The 21,205-nt window shown below is 58.1% G+C and overlaps 5 protein-coding genes across 5 annotated transcripts; 2 read left to right on the top strand and 3 right to left on the bottom strand.

Moving 5' to 3' along the window:
- Positions 1 to 488: 488 nt before the first annotated feature.
- Positions 489 to 1,313, bottom strand: HRG_08052 (uncharacterized protein; the record flags this gene model as incomplete). The annotated part of the gene is made up of 1 exon (XM_044866523.1): positions 489 to 1,313. The coding sequence occupies one exon, from the start codon at positions 1,311 to 1,313 to the stop codon at positions 489 to 491; it is 825 nt and encodes a 274-aa protein (XP_044718412.1).
- Positions 1,314 to 3,126: 1,813 nt separating this feature from the next.
- On the top strand, positions 3,127 to 4,112 carry HRG_08051 (proteasome subunit domain-containing protein; the record flags this gene model as incomplete). Its single annotated transcript, XM_044866522.1, has 3 exons — positions 3,127 to 3,129; positions 3,185 to 3,409; positions 3,462 to 4,112. The coding sequence occupies 3 exons, from the start codon at positions 3,127 to 3,129 to the stop codon at positions 4,110 to 4,112; spliced, it is 879 nt and encodes a 292-aa protein (XP_044718411.1).
- Positions 4,113 to 4,339: 227 nt separating this feature from the next.
- HRG_08050 (DNA polymerase phi domain-containing protein) lies at positions 4,340 to 7,477 on the bottom strand (the record flags this gene model as incomplete). Its single annotated transcript, XM_044866521.1, has 2 exons — positions 4,340 to 6,399; positions 6,454 to 7,477. 2 exons carry the CDS (start codon positions 7,475 to 7,477, stop codon positions 4,340 to 4,342), a joined length of 3,084 nt encoding a protein of 1,027 aa, XP_044718410.1.
- A 5,774-nt stretch (positions 7,478 to 13,251) lies between these two features.
- HRG_08049 (rhodanese-like domain-containing protein) lies at positions 13,252 to 15,380 on the top strand (the record flags this gene model as incomplete). The annotated part of the gene is made up of 5 exons (XM_044866520.1): positions 13,252 to 13,502; positions 13,560 to 13,627; positions 13,691 to 13,925; positions 13,994 to 15,001; positions 15,272 to 15,380. The coding sequence occupies 5 exons, from the start codon at positions 13,252 to 13,254 to the stop codon at positions 15,378 to 15,380; spliced, it is 1,671 nt and encodes a 556-aa protein (XP_044718409.1).
- Positions 15,381 to 19,213: 3,833 nt separating this feature from the next.
- On the bottom strand, positions 19,214 to 20,902 carry HRG_08048 (uncharacterized protein; the record flags this gene model as incomplete). Its single annotated transcript, XM_044866519.1, has 2 exons — positions 19,214 to 20,822; positions 20,886 to 20,902. The coding sequence occupies 2 exons, from the start codon at positions 20,900 to 20,902 to the stop codon at positions 19,214 to 19,216; spliced, it is 1,626 nt and encodes a 541-aa protein (XP_044718408.1).
- Between the last annotated feature and the right edge of the window lie 303 nt (positions 20,903 to 21,205).

Here is a 21,205-nt window from a genome sequence, read left to right as displayed (position 1 = left end):
GTGCGCTATGGGCATGGCTACAGACAGCTGGTAATCCTCTTCAAGGTCGGCGACTGGGCTACCGGTGGAACAAGCATCGACAGAAGGGGAATCGTACCTGAGGGCCTGCACGGTGATGAAGGAAAGAAAAAGGGTCACATACCTCGCTGGCTGCTGCGGTGGCCAGGCTCCAGACCCATTATCAGCCGCCCACTGAACGAGCCCTGCTAGAGTGAGAGGACGTGGAGAGAAGGAGAGTGTGGATAAAGAATCAACAGCAAAAACATATCCGCGACGCCATCGCCCCAATGCTCGTCCACTTCGACTCATGGCAATAGCGCACCGCAACATGAACTCCCTTCCGGAGCCATTACATGCAGATTCACCCTTTGTATCTCGCCTCCAACTAGCCATGTTTCACCAAACCAAAAGTCCCTCGGCGGCCGGTTCTGTCTATGTTTGTACTGTATCTGTGGACTGCACGCCGGGTGCAAGTTGCATTCAGACCCTTACATAACATCCATCGCGTCGGCCTCGGCGGCGCTGCGCAAGTGCTCAAACGCACCGTATTGCGTGGCCATTTCCATCTGCTGCTGTTGTCGCGTAACGTCCAGGCCGAGGTACACGGGGTCCGTCGCAGGGGTGTAGCTGGGGCCTCCAACAGAGGTGCCGAAATGGCTGTAGATGTCAGTGGATCTGTTTCCTGCCGCGTTGCGTTCGTTTTCTCTCCTCATGAGCTCCTCGTAGCCAGACACAACATAGGGCTCGCTGTCGGGGTGGGACCATCTGCCGTCTGCCGCTTGGACTTGGGTGCCGTCGAGGCTCATGACCTGGTTCTGCTGCTGTCTCTCGAAGCGCATGCGGGCAAGCTGCTCCTCTTGCTCCAGGGTGACGCTGCTCCATGCCAAGGCCGGAATCTCCTCTCCCCTGTTGGGGGGGCAGATGCTCCAGAGCTCGATGAGCCTGAGTTTCTGGGGCTCATCGGCGATTCGGAAGAGCTGGAGCTGCGAAGGCGTCAAGGTGGCAGCATCTATGCCGTAGTGGCGCAAGATGGTCTCTGACAGAGACATGTCGCTCTGGGGAGGCTCGGACGAGGGGCGTTGGGGGGCAGGAGCCTCTGCTTGGGGTGCCGAAGGTTTGACAACGTGGGCCGAGTGGTGATAGTGCTGCGAGATGGAGTAGACGATGGGCTGCGGGGGGGCGGATGGAGAGAGAGACGGCTCCTGTCTCGGGGCCTCCTTGGGCGTAGAGGCACGAAGCTCTGGGTTGAGTGTGAGGGAGCGAGAGAAGAGTGAGGCCAGGTCGTCGTGGACCTGGTGTGCGTTTGGTTGCATGTTGGCTAGCATCTGCTACAGAACAGCCGGAGCGTTAGCCTCGGAGGAGTTGACGGGGGAAGGGGAGGCGGGAGTCTGGGGAATACCTCGAGAGTCGTCGTTGGAGTTAAGAGAGTCGGGGATTCTTTTCGGTCTGCGAAAATGTGCCGAGGAGAAATGTCGGCGCTGCAGCAAGAGCAGATTGGGTTAATATTGGTTGGGTATCAAGAACGTGCGTACGAGTCCCGTGGGCCAGTCGTCGGCGGACAGCTGGCAAGCAACGTGATGTATTAACTACCTCAGGTAGGTTGGCTAGGTAGGTAATGAGTCAGGCCAAGGCGAGCGGCGGCACGGAAAAGCAAAGGGCGACGGGCGAGATGGGATGAGAGGGTCGTCGATCAGGCCTTTCCAAACCCTCGGGCGGCTGCTGCTTCCACTGCCCCTGTTCCTTATCTCGTTGGGAGTGTGGGATGCGGGACCGAGAGCCAGGGTATATCTCGGGGCGGGGTGACAGCTTGAGCGCCTGGGCAATGCGGAGAGAAATATCGGTGTGTGGAAGAAAAAGAAAGGAAAAGACAAGAGGCGCAAAGTGTTGAAGGTTCTGCTGGCAAGAGAAAAGGAGGGAGGCGGGAGGGAATGGAAGGAGTCGGCCATCCATGACTGACCTCAGACGGTGGAGGCCTGGAGGGGCAAGCGGTGACGCAAGACAGACACCTCGACGGCGTGTCACGGGACGAGGAAAGCGTCACCGCGACCGTGCCTACTGCCTGCCTTGCCTGACGTCGCGGAGAAAGCATCAGATTCTCATTACAGCTGCCCAAAGTCAGGGGCGATTGCAAATATCCAGGGCGCACAATGCCGCCACGCATGAGCGCTGATATACTGCTTTGAACACGTCCAAGAAACTTACATGGTGGTGGGCAAATGAGACCCGGCGTCTCGTGTTGGAGCCAGGAGAGTCCCCGCCACGGGGTTCATGCCTCTATGCTGCTAGTGATACTAGTAGTAGGTAAGGTAAGTTGGCTTGCTACGACAGTACGGAGTACCTCCCTTGACATCAGCTCAGCACGTCACCGGACCTCGAGCCCGCCGTCTTCATGCTCGCGGATGCAGAACCAAGCCATTAATGAGTTGCATGGTAGGCCGACTGCCGACCCCGTCCATCAACTCTTATTAGTCGCAGCTCAGGCTGTCAGGCTCCCTTGCGGAGCAGCATCGATGGCAGTTCTCCGTGGTCCACGCACTACTCCCTCCTTCTGTCTTGCTTTCTTGCGAAGTTGCGTGTACTAATAGAAGGAGACACCGCCCAGGTTCCGCCTCAGCAGTGCATTAGGCATTAGGTCATTACCTAGGTAGGTCATTAGGTCATTACTTAGGTAGACAGGCAGGCAATGATGGATGTGGCTCTGCTGCTGAAAGATGCACCAAGTGCCTACGTACCAGCATATGTACCTACTGTACAATCACACAAGTACACGACCCTGGAGGGGCAAGCCACAGCCTGACCACACCGACGAGACCACCAGCCACAGGCCCCTGCGACATCAAGTGTGGCGGTACCCTTCCTTGTGCCCTTGGCGCCTCAGGCAAACACGCCCGCCAATTCAAGGTACCTTACCTAATTACTGTACAGCACACACGAGTACGCAGCTCCCAAGGCTGCCTGCTACCCTGCTGCTGCTGATGCTGCTTGCCGGAGCTCTATGCGCACGCCAACCCACCGCCTCCAACCTCCATCGCCAATCTGAGCCGCCAATTCCCCAACCACCCTTAGCAAACACAGAGCTTCCTCCGTCCCAAGACGCTCTCTCTCTTGTGAGAGCTCAGAGCCATCATGGTCAGCGTTTCCGCCGCCCTGCCTTGCCGGCTAAGCTGACTTGATCGCGGTCCAGACGTCGATAGGCACCGGCTACGATCTCCTCAACTCCATCTTCTCCCCCGACGGCCGCAACTTCCAGGTCGAGTACGCCGTCAAGGCCGTCGAGAATGGCGGCACCTCCATTGGCATCCGCTGCAAGGACGGCGTCGTCCTCGCCGTCGAAAAGGTGGTCGCTTCCAAGCTCCTGAAGCCCGGCGCCAACAAGCGGATCGCTTCCATCGACAGCCACATTGGGGCAGTACGTCATCTCCCTCGGGCCTTCCTTTTCCCAGTCGCTGACCCGTCCTCAGGTATACTCAGGCATGGTCCCAGACGGCCGCCACTTTGTCGACCGCGCCCGCGACGAGTCCCAGAGCTGGCGCCAGAACTTCAAGACGCCCATCCCCACCGCCGACCTTGCCTCCCGCATGGGCGGCTATCTGCAAGCCTACACCATGTACGGCTCAGTCCGACCCTTTGGCATCACCGCAATTGTCGGCGGTGTGGACACTTCCGAGGAGACGCCCGTCGACGGCGAGGTCGGCTCGGGCCCCAAATGCGGCGCCGGCGGCAAGATCCCCGGCAAGCACGGCGGCCCCTTTCTCTACATGATTGAGCCCAGCGGCCTATACTGGGGCTACTACGGCGCCGCGACGGGCAAGGGCCGCCAGGCTGCCAAGGCTGAGCTGGAGAAGCTGGACCTGCCCGCCGGCAACATTACGATACACGAGGCCGTCAAGCAGGCCGCTCGCATCATCTACGTGGCCTCAAAGGATAACAAGGACAAGGACTTTGAGCTGGAGATGACGTGGATCAGTGGCGTCGACGGGCCTACAAAGGGCCGGCACATGGAGGTGCCCAAGGAGCTGCGCGAGGAGGCTGAGAGGTTAGCGCGCGCCGAGGATGACTCGGACGACGAAGACGACAACGAGAAAAAGGACGAGGACAAGATGGAGGAGTAAGGTGCGGTGCCACGAGTGCACTCTGTACTGCCATTACCAACTGCCGTGGTCAAACTCTAGAGTAATGCATGCTCTAGTCAGCAGAGCACGGCGCCTCCCCTTCGTCTCCTCCCACGCACTTCGAGAAGAGGGCAGCACAACTCTCAAGCGGCTTCCATGTACACAGTCTATCTATAGCGAGAAATCTGTGCGACGCCCAAGTCGGCTCGCCTCGACGCCTGCGAGCATCAAGAGCGTGCCTGCGAGGCATGGTTCTGACACCAGTTGTTCCAGTCGGCGAAGAAAGAGTTTTGCAGCCGGGCCTCGCCCAGCACCCACTCCGACTGCGTCTTGGCGTAGACGGCCGCCATCTGCTTGATGGCCTCGCGGTCGGCGGCAAACATGGCCGAGGCAACGATGAGGCTGGCCGCGCTGGCCGCCTTGGAGTACGCGTGCGAATTGTCCTTTGCCGCCTCGCCGTGCACCTCGAGCAGCAACGGGAGCAGGTCGCCCGCCGCCGCTGCCACCTCCTTGTCCCCCTCCCTGCCGCCGCCGCCGCCACGTGCCTTCTTGCAGCCCCTCTGGTAGTTGAGGATGATTTCGCACGCGCGGCTGGCCAGGGGCTTGGCCGACGTGGTGCGCATGAGGCGCAGCAGCGGGACGAGGAGCGAAAAGGCGAGCGGATTGAGGGCCTCGTTGCCGACGTAGACGTCGACGAGGTCGAGGATGCGGTGCTTGAAGTTGACGACGGACTGCTTGGCGTCCTTTTTCTGCTTCTTGCTGTCGGGCCGGCTCTTGGTTCGCTGCCGAAAGACCTCAGCCAGCTTCTCGTCGAGGGCGAGCATCTCAGAGTCAGACATGTCGCCGTCGGAGCAGGACTCGACGGCGTCGTCGTCCTTGTCCAGGCGATGGCTGTTGAGGATCTTGCCAACCAGCTCGTCGAGGTCCTGCGGAGCCTGGCCCTCAGCGACGGCGTCGCTCTTGTCCTCGTCGTCGCCGCTCTGCTCATAGTCGCCGCTCTCCTCCTCGTCGCCGCCCTCCTCGTCGCTGCCTTCACCGCTGCCGGCAAGCCCCACGAACTCCACATCCGAGTCGATTTCAACGTCCGAGTCAGCAGCGGCATCCTCATCCGACGAGCCACTCCCATCAACCTCCATCCCGTCCTCTTCCGTGTTGAACAGCTCCTTCTCACCTCTTGTGCTTTCGCCAGAGGCGAGCGGGTCGGTGAGCAAGGCCAGCCCCTGGGCCGAGATTTGGCCAGTAAAGGCATCAAAGACTTGCTGCGATATTTGTCTCATCAACGACGAGGGGCGGGCGACCATCGAAAGGAGTATTTCGACCAGGAGCTCGGAGCTTCCCTCGCCTCCATCGCCGGCGTGGCCCGTCTTAAGCCTGTCGCTGAACTGGGCGAGGTCGTCCAGCACTTCCATCGCGTCTGGGTTTTCATTGTACAGTTGGAAGATGGACACGGCATGAAGCATTGCCAGCCCCTGGGCTAGGCCCTTTTCGTCCTGCTTCTTCGACTTGTTCTTCAAAAGCTTCTTCATCCGAGAGAGAGCATCGTTGATTGCTGACTTGATCTCTTCGGTCATGGTCCGCGAGGACGGGTCGATGGAGGCCACCGCACCGCAGAAAGTCTTAAAGTCGTCCGTCCTTCGCGTCAGCCTCGCCAGTGAGGATTCAATGCGGGACCGGCAGTGATCACGCAGCTGCTCTGTCAGAGCACCTTGCGGGATGCCCTCTGGCTGCGAGTATGCCAGCGCGGAAAGCTCTTGCAAGACGGGCCCGTACGTAGCACCCTTCTTGGCATCGGAGAGGGACTCTGCAGGGGCGTCTGACGCAAATGCATTCAGGACCTTGGAAAGATAGTCGGCGTACAGTCTCAGGGTAACTTTGGCCTCGTCATTTTCTCGCTGCTTCAGAGACGCAATAGGTTGCCGGATGACGGCCAAGGCGCCTTCTGCGCTTTGTAGGTTGATGATCTGTAGCAGCTTGTCCACGGTCTTGGTGCTGGTGCGCTGGTCGAAGCTGTATACACCATTCTTCCCCAGGAGATTTCGAAGCACGGGGACCAGAGCCCCGGGATGGGTCGAGACCAGCCCCTCGATGGCTTTCAGGGTTTTCACGGCTGCTCGGTGCAAGTAGCGGTCTTCTTTGGCGGCTTGGTTCATCAGGCACGTCATGAAGTTCTTGCTGAACAGGCACTCGAGCTTGGCATCTTGATCTACCAGCCCCTGAAGCATTTTCTGAAACACCATGAAGCCCTTGAACTTCTGGCCGTCGGTCGCGTTCTTGGAGAATAGCCCGTCTGCCCCAGTTAGCCTGCTTCTTAATCCGGCTCGGGTCGGGACTTCTTTCTTACCGTCGACGACGCGGCTCCAGAACTGATTCAGGCCATCCAAGTCCGCCTCCGCTCCCCCCTTTACGAAGCACCCGAGGATAATGTCCCACACAAAATGCAGCTGCGCAGACCAGCCGACCTGCTTGCCGTTGCCCTGTGCCATTTCATCGGCGTCCGTGTTGGAGACCTTGAAGCTTTCCTTTAGGACAGCAGCCAGATCACTGAGAGATTTGGAGGACAGGGGGTTGCGCCAGGGCTTCAACCTCAGCTTAGGGTACCTGTTCAGGGCAACAAGCCAAGCCGCCGCGCCTTCCGGGGTCTTGGCCAGGCCAGCAGCTTCGACTTTGAGAAGCGTATTCTTGACCTCGTCTTCGCTCATTTGTTCCAGAGCTTGGACCAGGACCCATCCGCATTGTGACCTCAGCCATACTTTCTTGTTTCCCAGCTTCAGGAGCAGGTCCAAAACCGCGTCCCATTTCGAGGTGTCGGCAAACACGACGCCAGACCGCACGAAGCACTCGATGCCAAAGAGCTGGCCAAAGTAGTGGTCTCGCTCCTCTTGCCCCGGCAGGCTGCCCACGGCCTGCGTCTTGTCCACTAACAGGGCCAGTACCGAGTCGAACGTCAGGCCGGGGTACTTGGACTCGAGGCTGCTCTTCTGGCCAAATAGCTGACTCATGATCTCAGTGATGACGAGACTAAAGCCAAGGCGCGAGGCATTGCGGCCGCTCGCGAGTCCCCGGAAGAGGCGCCGGTCAAGGTGTCTCTGAAGCACCGGTTCGGGAACCCCTTGGTCGCCTAGCAGACTCGAGACGATGCAGTCGGCTGCCGCAATCCTGTCTCCCTCGTCCTCGCTTCCGAGGAGATCGTAGAGCGCGGCCTCTCGGCGTCTTTCGTCGGCAATGGGAGCCTCGACGAATGGGGCCGGTTCTAGGCTGGGCCTCGTCGCGGCGTGTGGGATCTTGGAGTCGCCCTTGGCTCGTTTTGGGAGGCCAGGGCCAAGATTAGAACTGTCCTTGGCCCCGCGCTTTCGTTTGCCACCCATCTGTGCGGAGAGGTCGGCGCAAGTTGTTTGATGCGATCGGCATTGCACTCGGACGCATCGTGACCGTCGACTGGCCAAAAAAAGACTTGGATCATCTTTTCTGCCGCTACATACCGCCTTCGAGTGCGGGACCCCACCAAGATGGACGGGGTGGGGATCAGACCCCGTCTGTCCTACCCTATAGCAGCGATCATTTTTCAGCTGCTTTTGGTGCGACGATCAATCTTGACGGATGGTCACGGGGTCTCGACTCGACAACCAGGCAACAAGGCTTCATCGTGGACGGGTCCAAGCACATGCTATCTTTAGGGCATCAGTTGTCATTGAGTGGCGGTTGCCTATCTCAGATCGGAAGATGATTGCGCGATAAGCGTGTGACAAAATTCAATAATAACCAACCAATAACCCAGCCAACCCCGTAAAACAATGCGCAACGACACTGCTATTTACGGGACAATCCTTGGCCGCACAAAACCCCAGTGAATCCCCGAGTCTATGAATACTTCACACGCAGAGTCCGTGCAAGACTCTTTCTTACTCGGCTAACCACAAGAGCAGGTCTCTCCACCTGAAGCGGGCTAGTCTGCGCTCACACTCGGACGCTTCGGCATTGCAGCCACATGTACTTCGTAGAGGCTGCTCTGCTTGGCGTTCTAGAAGGCCACTCGACAGCGCCGATGGATGATTCATCGATTATCATGTCGACGGGAAGATGCAGCCTGTGCGAGTGCATGCTACCGTGTTGGATTCAGCCCCGGACGACCGGGGCTCCAACAGAGCAGAGGAATCGAACGAAAAACTCAAAAGCGCCACGCTGGCGAGGCACAGTCATTTTGCACTGACCGCGCATTGCCATTGTCGAAAACTCACAGGCGCCCCTCGGCCGGCAAGCAAGCGGGCTGCCGGCACTGACGGGCCCAGCCGGTCCCCGGGCACCAAAATAGCCTCCGCATTTGCGCGGGGATGGCACGTGACACCGTGGCACAGCACGGGCGTTGCCGGGCGGGGCCATGACGCGGTCGACGCGGCCGACGCGGCCTGCCCCTCTTCTGTTTACTTGGACTTTGTACACACACGAAGCGGCAGGACCTGTTTTCGCGGCGGATACGAACCACCCTTGCAACCCTGCACAGCTCAAACGAGCCCCGTGTGCCATCCGATGCATCATGAGTGCTGGCTTGGCTCTCGGCTCGCCTTTGTTTCCCCTCTCGCGTCATGGGATCACATGAGGAGGGGTGGGAGCCTGCTGTACATGGTCGCTGTTGAGACGTCGTCGTCGGCGGGGATCCCTGCTTCGGCCGCCGCTCATCGTGCCCTGATTGGGGAGACCAGACGGGCAAAAGTCAGCTGAAGATGCAAGCGGAGCGCTGACTGACACCGAGGCAGAGAGCTCGCGCAAGCGATTGGCCAAGCTTGGTTTCAATGGCGACGAGGGCACTTGCTTTTGTTTAACCCCCAAAGGGAGTCAACGACGAGCTGGTCCAACAACTTTCTGTAAACAAAGGACAAAGGCCCCTGTCGGTGCGTCTAGCGCTGCTTGACGTGTGTACGCTCGCCTCGACGAGCCGACGCATACGGCATGTGGCTGCGCACTCGTCCACAAATGGCGCCGGGTCGACGTGATGGAGGGCACGAGAGTGGGGCGCGAGACGCTTGGGTTGGCGAGGATGGATGGCACCATAGTGGCTTGCAGGCTATCAGAGAAACGGGAGAAGGAGCGGGATGTTGCTGAGAACACCATTCCGCAGTTGACGACGGACATGGCGCATAGCCTTGGCGCGGAGCCGGCCAAGGTCCGCTTCGATGGATCGGGACGGCAAGCACTCCATCGACGATGAGCGCGTCCCGTGAACGGCAACGCGGTCGAGTCTTTGCCAAAACATCTATCCACTCGCTTTACGGCTCGGATGAACCCTGTTCTGACTGGATCCAACAATCCTCATTCATGCCAATTCCACGTTCTCTCGGGCGCCGGCCCTGCTCTTGACCCCAGAAAGTTTCCGGCCTACCTTGCGCTGGCCGGCGTCCGGGACTCGGGCGATCCGACCGACGGGTGGAGGGTGGGAGGAAGGGAAGGGCCCTTTGTTCTGATACATGACCCAACACATAGTTACGAAACAGGAGCGGAGGCGGTCCGGTATCTATTGCCAGAGCTCTTGTCCCCGTGGCCAGGACCAAGCAGAGCTGCATGGACGCCGCCGCGGCGGACCCGGCCGTGGGTTGACGCTTGAGGATAAGCTTTGTTTACTTGGGTGAGCGGCGGAGAGGTGGCCAAACCGGAGTCGTCTGCCCGCGCAGGGTGTCAAAGGCAATCCGGGCGCCTTGGCTGTCAGGCTGCTCAGATATGGGTCGACACGACACTGGATGTCCATGGAGGGAGGTATCAAACAAAGGATGGTGTGTGGGGAACGGGTAAGCACAGTACAAGGCTGTTCGAGCGATGTCTGAAGCGCTTTTGAGTTGTCAGCCGGCCGTGGTTGGGCATATGGTTCGAGGCAAAGAAGAGGTAAGGGAGCGGCATGTCAGATTTTCGTCAGGGAGACTGATTCCCCGCGCGGCGTGCATCCCTCCTGATCCACCAGGGCGAATCGAGATGAGCGGCTCTCCAGGGAGGGCGACAACCTTGTCAGGTCTTGCTTTTCCTTGCAGGGAAGGATTCGATGCCAGGGAGGTAGCCGGGTACGTACCGGGCTTGGTTCGGGACGGGTCCGGGACTCGGGATACACCCAGCAGCTCCTCTTACTCTGTAGTCGTTGGCCGTGGCACCAAGAGTCAACAAGCTGTCGTTGGTAAGATGGCCGGGAGAGACCTAGGTAGTTGCAAGTATTAGTCAAGGGAGCGCCAGAATCGCCAATGAAGCGCACCAGGGATCACGCATGTAAGGAAGGGACAGGGTGGTCCATGGGGGTGCGGGTATGACGTGTGTGCGCCTTGTCTCTCTCATTATTATGCTGGCTGGTGTTTTATGGAGATGCAAGAGGTGCAGGGCAATTTCTACTCCGTAGACATGGCTGACTTCAGCTCTCCTCTCACGGATCCTAGGGGGAAAAAAACAAGGAGACGAAGAAGAGGAAGATTGAGCTATGCTCCGATGCACCAACCTGCATTAGACACGGGTGCGGTGAAGAAAACCCTGCAAAAGGAAAATGAAAGCACATTCATCGACCGATAATGAGCGGCCACGATACCCACGACTAGTCAGTCCCCTTGTCCCGGTTGGCCACGCCTGTGGCTGTCTCAACCCGGCAACGGGGAGGAGCACCCATGATGGGAGTGGAAAGATGGCACGTACCGGTACTGTAGCGTGGACAGGGGAGCGCGGTGGGCCATTGTGAAATCCGAGGCTCGCTCTCAGCAGCCGAAGGCTAGGACGGGAGGACGCGAACTGGAATCCGCCGGAATGACGTGCTCCGATCAAGCATCCGATACCCAGACATTGCCATGGAGTAAGAGTGTCCTCACTCACATGCCTCGACTGCTGGCATCATGAGTCGAGCGATGCCGGGCTGTGTCGGTCGTGGTTCTTTTTTCGTACGTGCTGTACAGTACAAAGAACGAATGCTTTTTTTTAGGTGGCCCTCTATTTAGGATGAGGAGAAGCAGAAGCAGAAAGCAGGAGACACGAAGAAGCAAGGAAAGCGGTTGCCCTTGGCACCGCGCCTGAGACAAGGTATCGAGATACTTGGCCAGATGCGCTCCGGCTGGCCGCGGATCCAGGTATCCGGATACCTCGACGGTTGACAGCCAGGCCTTAGTCATGTCGTACCCGCTCGCTTGCCCTACTGGCCGCCCCACCCTTTGCTGAGCAACGACGTCGACTTACCGGATATGGCTCGGTCCCCTGCGCCGGGTCTAAGCCACTCTGGGCCTGGGCTTCCATGTGTTCCATGTGCACATTCTACACGCCTGCATACCTACATGTGTACATGCATATGTACAACGCATCTCTGGGCACATTTCTGCACACGAGGCACAGCCGATGCGTACCTATCCACGAGAATCACGCTACGGAGTCCCATATACGTACAAGGTAAGGTACTTTCGTACCTATTCCGAGCAATGGCTGTGTAAGCCGCGCGCCACAGGAGGCTTGTGCGTCTGCACATCGCAACCCCGAAAGGCAGGCGAGCAAGATGCTAGACATTGCGCTTACAGGAGGTACTGTACATACGTAGTAGCAGCAGCAGCAGTCGCGAGCGGTCTGCTGTTTAAAAAAAAACACCAGACGGTGGACAAGTTGCAACTCGCCATTTGCCAGTGTCCCAGGCGGCCAAAGGGAGAGCAACTGTGGGGGCCACTAGAGACACTAGGTCAGCACCCAACTCAACGTTGTCCACCTGCCTAACTAGAGCCCAAGTGCAAAAGGTATTTTAATTCCGCAGTCCTCGGTACGACCAGCTTCCCGCAGTCCGTGCGGCGGCGGCGGGTACCCGGTACGAGTTGCCGCATGGCGACAAGGGCGGGCTGAGATCCATCTCCACTGGGTAGCCGCGCCGTCTCATCCATCCATGGATCTTCCCGGCCCAAAGTCATTCGCAGAGCTGACGGTTGCTAGCTCGAGCTTCACCCCACCTCTCGTCCGCCCTTCGGGGCTTTCCCCTCCCCAGGCGTGTGTACCTTTGGTGCCCGGACCTGTGCTGTATGCAGGTACGTACTGCTCACTGATCAGTGCGTCCTGCCACAGCGCTGTTGCGCAGCGTGGACAGGGCAGGGCTGGGCCGGCTATACTGGATTAGTCCCGATTACCTGTGCTATTCATAAGGCTGCCTAGCACAATACAGACAGTACAGCCGTTATACTCCTACTACCTAATCACCTACCTGCCTGTCTGGGCAAGCATGCGTGCACATCCATACATACTGTAGCATACGGAGTACTACTGCCTGCCCGCCGCCCGTACTACGCATCCACCCCGTCCACTCTCTCGTCGCTACTAGGCAGGTCTTGGGTTTCCCAGTCGCCCCTAACAACGTCCCATCTCCATCCCAGCGCCCGGTACCCAGCTGGCCCCGTTGCACGCCCATTGAAAAGGCGCTGCTCCCTCGCCCACTCTTTGTTCTCCCTCCCCCTCCATCACCAAGTGCCTTGTACGGCCACGAGACGGGACGAGTGAAAGAGGGCGAGGTAGGCCTGCCTCTTCTCCATACGGCCCGCCCAGCATTGACACCACTCGAGCAGGACCCCCCCCCCCCTTCAGACCCTCTTCACCAGTTTCTGCCGGGCCCGGGACTTTTTCAAACGCCCCATCCGCCCTCGTCTCGCACCAGACGAGACCGCCCGAAAAAAACCCATCCGCGCCCCATTGCATGCTACCCGTAGCCCGAGGCGGCCGCTCCCTCTCCAGGCATCCAGCCAGGACGGGCCTCGAGTCGACGGCCGCCGCCCCCTCCCCCTCCGCCGAGCCCTCGCCGTCCCCAATGCCCTCGATACGATAACAGCGAGCCACGAAACCGTCGTTCCCCCTCGTCGGTCCCCGGATTCCGGAGCACCTGGTCTGGGCTGGACGGGACTGACGCCACGGACCGGCACCTGGGCACGCACGCTCCCACACCCCTCGGGTCCTTGCAGTCGTATCGAGAGCCCCGTGGCTGTTTCTTTCTTTGTTCATACCTTTGTTTGTCTATAAACCGTCGCAGCATTCGCTTTTGCTCTTCTGGGACCGGACCCCGGGGACTCATTCCTTAATTGCCACTCTTTCCGTCACGACATATACCAGTAGCAACATCGCCGCATGCTCCCTCGTCTGCACGAGCAAGCTTCGTACTGGTGCAATCATGGAGGCGTCCTCTCCGTTGGCGGCTCTGCACCGCCCCCTCATGCCTGCGCCGGCTTGGGGCGGCAGAGACATCCTCCGTTCTGGACCACACTCGCACTACTCGAGCCATTCTGGGGCCTTTAGCCTCCGTGAGCAGCTGCACAAGAGCGGTTCTGACTACTTCAACGTCAAGGATGTCCGCGGCTCCTCGCCTGCTGCTAGCCTGGCTGCGGACCTCTCCCAGAACTTCCGCCTCGACAGTGACGCCAGGTTCGTGCCATGCCTGGCTCCAACGTGTGATGCTTGCTAACCCTCGACGCCTCTTAGCCCTCAGTTCCCGACTCCCCGACGCGCGCTATTTACTGCCAACATGATGAGCGGCATGGAGAGCAGGCGTAAGTACCGCCTGAACATGAGCCAAGACTGAATGGCCTGTTACAAAGCTGACCTTGGTCCAGACTTCGTCACGACCCCTCCTCTCCCCTCGTCGTCGCCGGGTCCGACGACGGAGCTCATGGAGGTGTCTCCCCTGCCGCACAAGACGCCCTTCTGCACGCAGGTTGAGATTACATCTCCGACGCCCATTTCGACACCTACTGTCGACGACGACCATGACGACGACATGGTGCTGGATTCCCCGGCCCCAATCACGCGCCAGGGCTCGTTGGAGCCGTCTAAACCAATCGTGGCTGAGTCAGTCTCAATGAGCATTCCTGTCGTGTCCGCAAGCAGACCATACATACTGACAGTCTCGTGTGAAGCCGCAAGATAGCTGCTCCCCGTCGACCCTCTCTGAGTCGTATGAAGGGCCTCACCACCACTGCCGTCCCCAGCAGAGCCCAGGCCGAGCCTCAATTGCCTGCCTTTCGCTTCGGAGCCGACTGTGGCCTGAGCCACTCGAGCTCGAATCTCTCGCTCGGCGAATGCTTCGAGTCGGCGTCTCCGCCGCGGGAGCAGTCAGCTAATAGCCCCCCGTCTTCCGCCACCATGGCCTCTCGCCCCAGACCACTGTTCGTCGGCCTGGCGGGATCCGGCAGCCAACGTCATGGGTCGCCTTTGAACTGCCACTCTAGGCGACAGTCGAACCCGTTTTTGAGGAACCGAAAGCAGTTTCGACGCTCGCTGAGCATGTTCGAGCACCCCGCTGATATCATGAAGCCGAAGCCCGACAGTGAAGAAGCCAACACCTCTTCGCTCAAGTCCGTCATGGACATTGAGGAGATCCACGAACTGCTCCTTCCCCATTTCCTGCCCGAAGATCCTACAGACATCATCCCTCGCATTAGCAAGGAGACGCTCCTGGACGTGTTGGACGGGAAATACACCGAGCAGTTCGATCAAAAGGTGGTCATTGACTGCCGCTTCGAGTACGAGTACGACGGGGGCCACATTGAAGGGGCAGTCAACCACAACGACAAGGAGCTGCTGGCCTCCCAGCTCTTCCAAACGCCAATGGCCGGGAGAACCTTGCTCGTCTTCCACTGCGAGTACTCTGCCCACCGGGCGCCGCTCATGGCCCGCCATATCCGGTCCGAGGATCGTACTGTCAACGCCGAACACTACCCTCGCCTGACGTATCCCGAGGTCTACATCCTGGACGGCGGATACAGCGGTTTCTTCGCCGAGCACCGCGGCAGGTGTTTCCCCCCGGAATACGTTGAGATGTCGGACGAGAAGCATCAGCGCACGTGCGAGCGCGAAATGGGACGATTAAAGGCCCGAAAAGGCCTCGGTCGCGCGCAATCTTTTGCCTTTGGCCAGAGAGAGTCGTGCGTCAACGACTCCCCCACAGGACCCAGTCGACCCGGCTCACGACTACCCGTTGATCTTGGTGTGGGGCCACAGCAGCCCAACTAAGTGTCTTCGCCACTTAGTTGGCCCAAAAAATCCGGCACAGCCCAAAAAATCCGGCACAGCAGCCCACCTCCAAAACGTCAACCCTATGCATCTCAACCGCGTTTTCTCGCGCAACTTGACTTTATTTACGTATCTTTTGCCGGAATACATTATGACAGATAACATGGCTACCCTGGAGGCAGCAAAGCCGTTCTGGCGTCTCGTCGCGACCCCAGAGCCGATGTTCGTCGCTCAACAACACCAAAAGAACGCCTCTTTCCGTGCGAGATGCGGCCATCCGTTACAATGTGAAGAGCTCATCCGTACAGAGAGCCATTAATTTCATAAGAAACCCTTTTCCCGTGCTCCAGGGCGTCCATTGGCGCTGACGGAGGACGAAGACGACGCCCTGGTTGCGTATGTACAGTGGATGGAACGCACCGGCATGCCCGCCACGAGAGCAACTTGAAGCTGTTGCAAATGCAATAAGAATGCGTCGAGATCCCAATGCCCGCCCGGTCTCGTCAAGTTGGCTTGACAATTGGCGTGGAAGTCATCCTGCGATCGCGAAGACGTATCTCAAAGCAGTTGAACGAGCCCGGAAGTCCTTTGAAGCCCACGGGGTAGAAGAAGTCGAATTTTTCTACTCAAAGCTTCGAGAAATCATCACCAGCTACCGTATTGGCAGTTCAGAGATCTGGAATGAAGACGAGGCCGGAATACGCATTGGGTGCCTGCGAGAACGCATCCAAGTTCTCATCACGCGCACCACTAGAGTCAAGAGCACCCGGCCCCGAGTTTTAGACCCAGCAAACCGAGAATCCTGCACGGTAATTGCCTCAGTTAACGCAGTGGGGGACTCTCTTCCACCCTGGCTTGTTTTCCAACATTACCCTACCACCAACTGGGCCGGCATCGACATCATGACAGGCGTACGGTTTGCCCAGTCGCCAACTGGCTTTTCCAACGCAGAGATACACCTTGAGTGGGCAAGGCATTTCAACTGCTGGTCTTGGGCATCGTCAGCGCAAGCAAAACAGTCAGGAAATTCGCTGGAAGAGTGGTTCGGCTGTGACGAGCATCTTCGGCGCCCCAACATGGGGATGAGTCGCGTGGAGGCGCCGCCAAACCAACGGCCTGACGACGAGAAGATCTACCGATTGCTTGTTGTGGATGGCTTTACAGGGCATACCACCCTTGACTTTGCTGAGTATTGTATCAAGTTTGATATCATCATTGCTATTTTCCTCCACATTCCACCCACCTCATGCAGCCGCTTGATGTTGGGGTATTCCAGCCACTAAAGTCAGCACATCAGAAAGCGCTTCGAAGTCGCTCGCAGAAGGCAACATATCATTTTCGCGGGTCAACTTCCTCACAGCTTTTCAGGACGTATATGAGGCTGGCTTCACGCGGCATAACATTATGGCGGCATTTGAAAAACAGGCCTCTTTCCTGTCGACCCAGCGCCGGTGATCACCAAGATCCTCCACGAGCAGCTACGACAACAGCAGCCGATCAATCCTGCATACGCCTCGCTCCTACCCTCGGAGACGCGTTTCCAAGTCGCCGCGGATGCCCTCAATGATATCCGGCAACGGTATGGGCCCCTCATGAGCTCGCCATCACGAGAAAACTTGCGGGTTCTTGCGAAAGTGAACACCGAGTCTATCGCGATGGCGTCACATTCCCAGGGCATAGTCAGCGATAAGAATAGCCGAACCCAGGCGTATGCGAATCGAATGAAGAGAGGCAAGATTGTCAGGCCGCGCGGAGAGTTTATCACGAGCTCCAGCATGGCCGACATCACCCGGGAGTATGAGGAGCTCCAGGCAAAGCAAACCCGGCTTCAAACGCGCCAGGAGATAAGGATGCATCTTAAACGAGTTCGTGGAGAGATGCAGAAGATCCGAGAAGACTATAAAGTCGGGAAGAAGCAGTTAGTCAATGGCAGAGTCAAGACATTGAACTTTAAGCCCTGGCTAGAGTTTACGGGACGAGACGTTGAGTTCTACACTCTGGAGCAAAGTTGCGATACCCTCATGCGGGAGCTCAAAGAGCCATCCAAGGAATCCTTTTCTATGATACCACGAAGAGAAATAACTCCGCCAGAGATGTCAGGCGCGCGCAGCGACCCGACCTCGCCCACTTACAGATATGTCGTCGTTGCCCGGCAGTGACGATACCGTCTATTTCACAGGCCTCGATCTTGACAAACATAGTGAGGATGGCGCCGACGATGAAGACGAGGACAATTTACTCGACACGCAAGAGAATATACCCTCATCGCCGCCGTTAGCAGCGGTTGAAGCGGTAGTCGATACACCATGCCCTCGACCGCGCACCCGATCGTCCAACAAGATACAGCAGACGCTCCAGGAACACAGGTATGGATAAAATAGCTCTCAGAGACGCACAACAGGCGAAATTACTACATAATACGTCTATTTGGACTCACAAACGCGGTCTTCCTATCTCTTGACTGGAAGGCGGCAGCTCCTAAATAGGCCCAAAGACGTGATTTTTCACTTTTCGTTGTTACTTGCGTCTTTAGGTGATCCGCAGCTATTGATCACATGTATATTTTAGCTATTTGAAGTCGCATTGACGGCACCATGAAGCGAAGCGTAGAATTTCCCTTGATTTTGCACCCCAAATTGAGGACCCTGCTGTGCCGGATTTTTTGGGCTGTGCCGGATTTTTTGGGCCAACTAAGTGGCGAAGACACTTAGTTGGGCTGCTGTGGCCCCACACCAAGATCAACGGGTAGCTTCCATGACAATGTTTGGCCACTCGCTGGTCCCGGGCGAGCGATCCCCGGCTCGTCGCATGGCCTCCTATTGATATGGAAACGCATATCTTTTGCTCACCATCGCCTGCTATCCACGACGCAAGGCGGCTGACTCGATTCTTTCCTTTTCGTCCTAATTTTTGTTTACATCCCACTTGGCCCCTTGCATCTCGAGGGTTGCGACGACCCGACCCGTCACTCTTCTCTGTTCCCGTTTTCCTTGTTCGGCCGACGGCTTCCGAGCCATACGCTCGTCCTTGACTGTGTTCGACGCACCGAGACCGAGGTCTCTGGCACCCGTCACATCATTGTCCCTCGGGATCCTTCCCGGGGTCTTGCATCCTCTGCATCTCGGCGTTTTGTCTTTGTTCGGTTCTCATTGCTGCGGAAGATGACGAGCAGCGACCTCTGGACCTAGTCGCGAGATGCAGGTCTCATTCTCGACATTGGGACTGCGCCGCCTTCCTTGGACATTTTAAGTGGTGCCCTCGACTTGAACCCCACGCGATGTGCCCTTACTGAGTCTGGCACAACCTTGGGCTTGCCTCCAAAGGCTTCGGCACAGGTCACCAAGGCCACTGATCACAATCGACACAGCCCTTTACACGCACTGTTTAGTCAAATACCCTCGCGCGAGCGATGCGGATATACCCCCCCGCCCTTCACCACGAAAACCAAGTCGACAGCATGCCTTCTTGTTTCTTGTTCATGCTTCCCAACGGGAGGATCATCTCTCATACTATCTTTGATGGGTCGCTGTGCGTGGATACACGACCTCACGCCCCTTTTCATTAATTGTTCCACTGGTTAGGCTCACACGCGTGCGAGACAGGTGTGAGGGAGTCTGCCTAGGTAGGGAGACGCTGGTGGTGGTGGTACGACACGAGCATGTCTGAAGAAAAAGGGGTCTATTTGTCTCCCCGCGCTGGCTCATACTATTTCTTCGAGTAGGAACCCGACCGACCAAAGGAAAAAAAACCAAAAGATCAAAAAACAAAGCCATAAAGACAAAAAAAAGTTATATGCCCATAACTTCCATGATTATGAACTTGACACGTAGACGTCCGACTTAGGAACAATGTCCGGAATTGTAGCGGCTGGGCAACGTCATCCAGAAACACTTGGAATTCTGCACGTGATCGATGAATTCGGTATTCCGTGGATGTCTCAGAATCTCTGCGCTACCGTAAGATGAGAAAGTCTCGTCGGTCCAGCATTCCGTGGCCGGAATCAACCCTCGCGCCTGAGCTGTGTAGATCCGCCCTATCGATTCTCGCCAACGCCGACGAAGACAATGCAACAAAAAAGGACATCGAGATGCCAGCTGAGCAGAGCGCAATAACCCCTCCCCAGTTTACTTCAGCGTAAAGTCCCATTCCCCAAAAGCCCCACGGAAAGCCTCGACGTCCTTGGTTTCCTCCTCGACCGTCTGCTCGCAGGCCTTCCACATGAAGCGGTCCTCCAGGCCGAGCAACTTGGCCAGAACGCGGCGGCCGAACTGGAGGTCGAAGCGCAGATCAGCAGGCAGCGGCATGACGAGAGACTTGCCCTTAATCTTGTCCTCGCCGTTATCGGCCCACAGCCACACGTGGAAGAAGTCGCCGTAGTCGGCCTGCTGCCCGGGAGAGAGGTCCTTTGTGAGCAGGGCTGGGTACCGCTGGTTCTCCGCCTCGACGCGAAAGGCGGCCTCGGCCACGCCCTTTTGGATCATTTCTGCGGGAATGGCGACGAGCTGCCAGATGACGTGCACGTTGCGCTCGCGGCTGATTTCCCACGTGACGGTGCCCAGCTTGTGGGATGACTTGGCCGAAATCATGGCTTGGAGGGATTCGCGGAAGCGGGTCATCTCATGCAGTGTGCGGACCGCCTCGCTCGCCGGGTCCGGCAGGGACCCAATGCTCGCAATGGTAGGTGCGTGAGGGAGGGGTATGATGATGAAGTGGCCAGGAAAGCTTAGCCCCTGCTCCGCAAAGGTCGCAGACGTGGGCAGCGGTCCCTTGGCCGTGGTGATGTAGGACTCGTCGCCGACGCTGCAGCACATGTGCACTGAGATGTTGGCATTGGAGAGGCAGAAGTAGCACCGATCGGGGCCGGGAGGCGGAGACGCGCGATGTCGCTTGCCGCGCCGACCGTCGTGGTGGCCTCCGCCAAACCGACTGTAAGGCTCATCATGCCTCGGCCGTTTTCTCGGTTGGGCGGCGAAAGGGGAGCCCGTGAACCCCGGAGGCGGGCCCGTGTCTGTCTTGTTCAGGGTGAATGCATACATGGCCTTGGCCTTGGAATCGTTACCGTAGGGGGCCAGAGAGATGAATCGAGTGAAGGTCTTCGCGTCCGAGTCTTCATCCGAGGGATGCATGAACGGCTCGCGCTCGTAGAAGAATGCACCCGGAGACGCCGAGAGATGGTAGCGAGGCTTGAGGGCGGCGCAGAGGTCAGCAATTGCCTTGGTGCTCTGGAGAGCCGCTTGCTGAGACGGTTCGAGAGCCACCTGGGAGCGGTTCCAGATACCGGCCGGCCAGATGGACGTCAGGAGGATGTCGGCGCGATTGGCACCACGCAGCGCTTTGGCATCGTCCTCGGTGTGGAACGGGAGGTGTTGCTCCTTGGACTGACCGCCGACCAGATTGGCGTCGAGAAGACCGCCAAGAGCGATGATGCGAATTCCATCTGAAGTGTTGGTCACACTGCGCTTTCCGAGGAAGTGAAGGTTTGGGCAAATCTCCTTGTCGGCCTCGACCTTGGCGGCAATGGGTTCGGGCAGGGGTTGCGTGCCGACGGTGAAGTAGGTTGGAAGGGGAAAGTGGAGGGTTCCATCTGCCAGCGATGAGATGACCTCGGGGCTTGTCGCGGGCGTGAAGACATCGCCGGTCAGGATTGCGAGGCAGAAGTTGTTCTTGGCATGGAGCGTCGCGAGTTTCTGGAGCGCCGGTTCGAGCTGGCCATTGAGGCTGCCGAGGACGATTCTGTAGGTTCGACGTTAGTGACTGGAGGCGATGAAGTTGCTTTACGGGCTGCACGGCACATACATCTTGGGCGCGGCCATTGCAGCGCCTCGTGGGCCCTCGAAGCTGATGCGGATGACGGAATCGCTCCAGAGACTGGACTTGGAGGCGAGCTTAAGTGAAGCGATAAGCGGTTTGCGCACGGCATGTGATTGGTGGGTTTCTAGCTCGAGTGGGCCTCTGTTACTGTGCAGAGCTTATCAGTTCTCCCGCACTATTGCCGCCAATCGCCGGGCCCGCTTTATATTTTTTTCTAAAGCAACGGGAATTGGCGGCGAGGTTTTTATCGCGAAGTCGAAGCTGGCTCGTCGGCATGGTAATTCTGGCTCGCCACCGCACACTCG

This window comes from Hirsutella rhossiliensis (genome assembly GCF_020360975.1).
Source record: "Hirsutella rhossiliensis strain HR02 chromosome Unknown scaffold00009, whole genome shotgun sequence".
NCBI lineage: Eukaryota > Fungi > Ascomycota > Sordariomycetes > Hypocreales > Ophiocordycipitaceae > Hirsutella > Hirsutella rhossiliensis.
Note: the sequence above shows the minus strand (reverse complement) of the source record. Positions and strands in the feature narration are given on the sequence as shown.